At 39.1% G+C, this 6905-nt stretch overlaps 1 protein-coding gene across 1 annotated transcript; it reads right to left on the reverse strand.

Annotated features, from left to right (window-relative positions):
* Positions 1-1049: 1049 nt before the first annotated feature.
* LOC141789804 (hydroxycarboxylic acid receptor 2-like) lies at positions 1050-2024 on the reverse strand. The gene has a single exon (XM_074669270.1). It carries the CDS (start codon positions 2022-2024, stop codon positions 1050-1052), a length of 975 nt encoding a protein of 324 aa, XP_074525371.1.
* Between the last annotated feature and the right edge of the window lie 4881 nt (positions 2025-6905).

Below are 6905 nucleotides of genomic sequence, written 5' to 3' on the forward strand. Positions count from 1 at the left end.
ATCCAAGAGAGAGAAAAGATTTTTATTTGTTTTTTATCTGACATTTAACAGTATGGTTAAAGTGCTTGTGAAAAGTTTAATTCCAGCTTCAATGAAAACGTAAAACAGCACAGTAGTTTGTCATACAGTAGACCCATTCTGCTCTTATGTAGGGGATTTTTTTTTTCAATCTTACAAAACGCAGGTGTTAAAAAAAAAGTGTTTCAGGAAGTCGTCAAAGGTTGTACTAATTTAGAATAAACATGATATACAGAAAGGGAGCCTTAAACATCTGTGAATAACATGTTTTTCAGCTGCAGTACATTCAGAAAGCTGGTGCCTGAGTCCTGGCCAGAACCAGGAAATACGACCACATTAGTCCAGTGCTCAGGTCTCTGCACTGGCTTCCTGTGGCTCAGAGAATAGACTTTAAAACAGCTCTGCTTGTTTACCAAGTCTCTTCATGGATTAGCACCAAAGTACATCTCTGACATGCTAGAACCATATGAACCAACTCGGTCTCTGAGAACCTCAGGGAGGGGTCTCCTGCTGGTGCCCAAAGTCGGGACCAAACACAGTGAGGCTGCTTTCCAGTTTTATGCCCCCAAAATAGAAGATGTGAGACTGGCTCCATCTCTGACAAAGTTCCAATCCCGGCTGAAAGCAGTTGTGTTTAGCTTATTATACAACAACTGAAAGTATTTTATCTGCACTCTCCTCTTTTAATTTGATAAATCATTTTAATGTTTTATAGTATGATTTTATGCAATGATTTTATCTTTCCTATTGTGATTTTATTTTGTTTTTAGCTGTAAAGCACTTTGAATTGCCTTGTGTATGAATTATGCTCTACAAATAAACTTGCCTTGCCTTTTTTCATTACTGGAGAAAAAACTCAAACTGAAAAGACAAACTTTGCACATGTTTTGCAAAGAGAATTGAACTCTTTTTAAGTGCAGTCAACATTAACTGGTTTATAAAAAAGCAAAAAAAAAAGTTATACCATTTTTGGTTGCAGAGCTACAGTGCAGTGTCTACATTCCAGCAAAGCAGACGTCTCCATCTGATGATCACAGCTGGCTGAGTGACTGGGAGGCTGTCTCTCGAACTTTCCTCTCTGAACTCTCAATGGTTGCTGCTTGGGGCAGATGGAGAGCTTTCCTGCAGATGTTCTTGAAGGTAGAGCTGGAGAAGTAATAGACCAAAGGGTCCATCATGCTGTTGAGATACGTCAAGCTGATGGACACATAAAAAGCCACGGTCAAGTCTTCCAGAGCCGGACAGACCTCGGATTCCTGCAGGGTGGTGGATACTTTGTAGGTCTTGATCCAAATCAGCAGCTGCATGATGTTGCTTGGCAGGAAGCAGATGGTGAAGATAGCTGCCACCACAGTGATGAAACACAGAGCCTTCTTGATCTTCGTTTGCTGGCCTATCTGCCTTCCTCTCAGGTGGACGATGATGCGGATCGTGCAGTAAAGAATCACAAGCAAAGGCACATAGAAGGAGAAGATGAACTCAAACTTATGCCAGGTCAGATTGTGGTTGGGTTCAGTCTCAACCATGAAGCTCTCACAGTATGTTGTGTTAACGTGTTGCAAAGAGAAGATATGAGCCGTCATGGATACCGTGATCAGCCACAGTGCCAAAGCTCCACACATGGCTTTGGAGACACTGAGAGAGTTGATGGGATGATGAGGATGCACCACGCGCATGTATCTGTCCCCAGCGATGGCCATCAGGAAGAAAGTGCTGCCACTGCGATTCATTGCCAGCAAGAAGAGGCAGATGTTGCACAGAGCACCTCCAAACCTCCATTTAATCCCATGGCTGTAGTAGCTGGCCCTCAACGGCAAAGCGATGCAGAGAAAAAAATCAGCCACAGCCAGGTTAAAGAGTAGCACAGTGCTGCTTTTCCAGGGCTTCAAGTGGAAGCAGAAGATCCACAGAGCCAGACCATTTCCCAAAGCTCCCAGAACAAACGCTGACACCAGCAGTGGAGGGAGCCCACTGACGAGCAGAGTGCTGTTGAAGTTGCAAAGCATGTTGTTGATGTTACCTCTCAGGCAGATTAAAAAAGGACGGCTGCACAAACTTAAGAGAGGAACCATCTGAAGGGAAGGGGGTGTTTGTGGTTGTGGCTTTTATAAAGATTCTGGTTTTTTTTTCTCTGTAAATGATGTGTCAAAAAAAGAGAGAGGTGTTGTCAACATCAGGAGCTGCTTACAGGAAATGAACGTCAGCTGTAAATATTTAACAATTTCACACTAAGATTGGTCAAAATAATACTCCTTGCTTAGAAGTTTTTGCAACTTCTGCATATTGAGTATCTTGGGTTTTGAGGAAGAAAGGGACATCTTTGCAGAACTTAACTCTACATCACTGCTCTCTGAGTGGGGTGTATTTCATGTTTAACTTCAAATCATTACCAACTCTGACTGAGAAATGTCTTGTCTTTGCTTCTCTTCTTTCTGTACCTACATTAATAAGATGCAGCGGTAAAAAGCCACAATTATACTAGTTCCACCCCCTATCCATCCACTCAGAATGTGAGAACACAACACTGTGGCTAAACTGTGGCTAAACTGTGTTGCATGCAAAAAGCTTCAACCAGACCTAACCACCACAATCCTCACCTGTTCCTTCAGTAAAGCATCATGCTGATGTGATGTGTCACAGCACCATTAGCAAACACTGAAAAGGGAGACAGTCACACATTAGGTCAAAACTGAAGTAAATGTTAAACTATTCATTCATCCGATTTGTTAGTGTTTTCTTAGAGGTCCCATATTCTGCTCCTTTTCTGCAGTTTAATATGGATCATGATCATTGATGTCTTCATGACATGGTAGTAACATGTTTTGGTCCAAAAAGCCAATAAATCAAGCACAGCAGCATTGTTTCCAGGCTCTCATAGCCCCTCTGTTCAGAACGCTCTGATTTAGTGGGCGTGACCTTCATATGTAAATAAGTCATTGCTGATACCGCCCCGCTCTTCAGCGTCACTCAGAGCCACGAGCTCCAAGTGCACAATGTTCAGGAAACAGCAAAGCTCGTTTACCATAACATTACAGGCTAAAACAACAGGCTAATGGCAGCTAAAGTTAGCATCCTGATGCTAACACAGAGACAGGGGGGGAGACTGAGGAAAAGCTCTGACATCTGCTCCACAGCACACAGCATTTAAAATACTCACATTTCCAGGGTCAGAGGTTTGTTGGTGGATGGTTGGTAATGAGCCTGGATTCAGGACCAGTCTATTCGCTAGCCGTCTGTTGTACTGTCCAAAGCTGGAAAAGCAGTCAGCCGTGAAGTGACTAGCACACACATGCACAGTTTCACTGAGTGTAGCTGGAACATGTCCTTGATAAATGAACTCTAGCCACTTAGTCTTGTCTTCTCCCGAGATGGGAAGCTTGTGCATGGAACTATGTGGCTGTTTATAGCCGACAACAGAGCAGCTCCTCAGCTATGGCATTGTGAACAGCAGTGGGGAGGAGAGTGGGCGGAGCGGGTATTCGAGGATATCTGCTCCGGTGGACCAATCAGGTCAGACTTGCTCCTGATTGGTCAGAAAAGGGATTTGATGACGTTGGCAAATCCCAGAAATTCTAAACAGCTCGTTTTAAGTCAGGATTTTACATTCACAAGCACTACTTAGTACAGGTTTGTTCATTAAATATCACATTTTGTGGGCTGGGAGGAAAGCCAAAGACTCAAAAATTTCACTAAAAGACTTAATAAAGTGATTTTTGCATAATATGAGACCTTTAAAGGTACATGTTGTGGGAAATATCTTTTATTGAAGTTGATAATGCAACCCGGATTGACATTGAATTTGTAAGAAGTCTGTCATTATCTGTGCTCTGACAGTAGGTTTAGTGTTATAGTGACCAACAGCTGTCATTAACAAAAGGGATAGGGTTTATTCATTGGTTAAAATAAATGTGTAAAATAAGTCCATTCCTTGTCTGTTAGTATGCCATGCCTGCTGGAGTTTTAGAGAGAAAAGCAACCGGAAAACAGTTTGAGTGGGAGCAAAAGAGGCCAAATACAGAGGCTGCTATGCAATACAGGAATCAGAGTCAACCCGCAATACCTCAGCTTCAATTCATCTCTTAAAAGAGATATCTGCATAACTGCAGAGTTCACTATCTATACATGATGCATTTGAACTTGGGTCACATATCTGACTTTAAACAGGGCAAGAAAAGGAAGTCTATGGTTAACCCAGAAACCACAAGAAGTTGGTTCTTATTCTCAGTGGCTTTAACATCATCAAAAGGTATCTGATGAGTTCAGGGATTGTCAGGCTGGAATATGAGTGAAAAGTGTGTTCACACAGAGAAAATCTACTCTGAGGTTAGTTTGAAATGAGGCTCAAGGAGACAGAAGTGTTGATGCATGACTTCATCAATTATGCTTGAGTGTTGTCTCAGGAAATATCTCCTGTGTTGTGCTGTTGAGTGCTACTGTTTTATTTGTGTAGACAATTTTTAGTATCAGGCATCTTGCTTGCAGTAAACCATGGCAACTGAGGCAGATGGAAAAATACATAAAGATCAACTTCCTTTGTTAGCTCTAAGATCAGAGATAAACTAAAAATATGAAACATTCAAGTCACTGACTTTCTGGAAATGTGGATGACTGAGTGAGTCTGTCAGCAGATTCTTTTGCTGAGTGGATGTCTGGGTGCTTTGATAAAAGTTAGATTATAGGAGATGTTACATTAACTCAGTGGTTCAATGTTTTCACTAAATGCTATTATAAGTGATTTCAATTCTGTTGTTGTTATGATAATAATAATAATAATAATAATAATAATAATAAAAATAATAATTAGGGATAGACCAATCATCGGCTGGGCCAATTATCAGGGTCGATATTTAGCATTTTGGGGCGTATCTGCATCAGCCTTTATTTTTATCTGGCGGTTGATATGAAACCCATTCAAAACCGTGTTGTTTCAGCTCTGATGCTTCTCTTTAAAAACTTTATTTACTGTAGGAAACTTTTTCTATTTATTTTTTTAAGTTTTCATTAACTTTATAAAAAATGCTGCTAAGCCTGGGAGCTATTTAATAAACGTATGCATGAAGGCATTTGAATGCAGTTAAGTGTTGGAGTTTGTATTGTTCAAAATTTTTTATGCCAATATTTTCACTTTGACTGCAAATGAATATTGGCTTCAAATATCGGTTATCTCCCCTTTTGCCTACTAATAATCAGTATTGGTATCTGCCCAAAAAAATCCATATCGGTCTGTCTCTAAAAAGTATGATGATAATAATAATAATAATGATAATAATAATAATAATAATAATAATAATAATAATAATAATAATAATAATAATAATAATAATAATTATTATTATTATTATTATTATTATTATTATTATTATTATTATTATTATTATTATTATTATTATTATTATTATATTAATAATAATAATCTGCAGTTTTGATAGTAAAAGTGTCAACTGCTCAAATGAGTTTCAAATCCCACTCAGAAAGGAAGCATCATAGATACAGGCTGATGTTTATTTTCTGTTGAGTTGAATGTTTTCCTCCAAATCATTTGAAATAAAACTACTGAGCTATCATTAAAAAAGGCTGCTAGTATCTAAACAAACAAACAAACACAAACTATTTCACCCCTATATACCAACCAGAGACTACAAAATGCAGAAATGGTTTATGAGAGGTTATATTCACAGTCAGTGAAACTCTACTGCAGTCTAGTGGAGAACCTCTGAAGATCAGTGCTTCATGTGCAACACTTTTTTCTCTCTCAAATGGATCACTCCTCTTAAACTGATGAGGAGAGCATGGGTGTTACTATAAACAAAAAATAGGTTAGATAAAAGGAAAAAGTTACGTGTTATGAAGCATGTAGTAGGGTTATACTTTGTTGTTACGGGCGTATAGGTAGAGCTAAATATTTGCCAAAAGACTTTTAATAAATGAACAGATTTTTCATGAGCATGGCTTTGAGAAAAATGAAATAAGATAAAAGGAGGGCTTAATTCTGCTTTGTAAAGTAGACAGTAGACTGTCAGTTTTTTTGTGTGTGTGAGTGTGTGAATGAGTGCACTGCAGAAAAATGTAAAAGAGCCAGTATGGCCTGCAGGGCAAAGGCGTCCCTTTGTTTCCGTCTCCTGTTGTCCCATCATCCGCCCTTGTGTTTCCTTCACCTGCATACTGAGGAACAAAACATCATGGCCTCTGCTCCACCCGCTGCAACAGACATGAAATTCCTGTCATACAACCTTGAAGGAGAAGAAAAGCAAACAGAGCCCAAAATGAACATAAAACATTAAAATGTCAGCTCTCCTGCTGTGGGCTGTTGTTAGACTCTCGATGAGTATCTACAGATCTGACTCTGAACTGCTGAGCAGAATAACAGAACTGAAAGCTTTCAGCCTGAGTTAAAACAGCATGAAGAAGAAAATATGAAAACTTACATTGTCCACTTTTAAAATGCAAAGACTTTTAACTTTGTTCCTCGAGTAATCTGAATGTTTGAGTTTTGAAAAGTAAGAGATAAAGGAAGCAAGCAGACAGGCTCTTCAGCATTTTTCAGGTAGTCCAGTTTGTCAACAAAGGAGGTAAAAGTTAGCCCAAGCATGAGCCACAGGATCTCCCGGTCAAAACCTGTTGTCCTCTCAAGAGATACCTGAGGAACAGATTGCTTTTAAAATACATGTTTTTTTTACGATGTTTCATTAAAATAAAACCAAAAAAGAATAAAAAAGCAGCATAAATAACAAGAGCACATGTGTTATTGAGAGAAAAGGTCATCATTAAAGCTAGGGAATACATGTAAATCATCATATGTATGAATCAAATCAGAGGTAAAGGTTATCCTCGACAAAAAATGTAACACAATTTCTGGCATTTTTTGTACTTCTACACACTTGGAGAAT

This window comes from Halichoeres trimaculatus, unplaced genomic scaffold, assembly GCF_033239565.1.
Source record: "Halichoeres trimaculatus isolate MK-OKI-2021-1 unplaced genomic scaffold, fHalTri1.1 fHalTri1_scaffold_5, whole genome shotgun sequence".
Taxonomy (NCBI): Eukaryota; Metazoa; Chordata; class Actinopteri; order Labriformes; family Labridae; genus Halichoeres; species Halichoeres trimaculatus.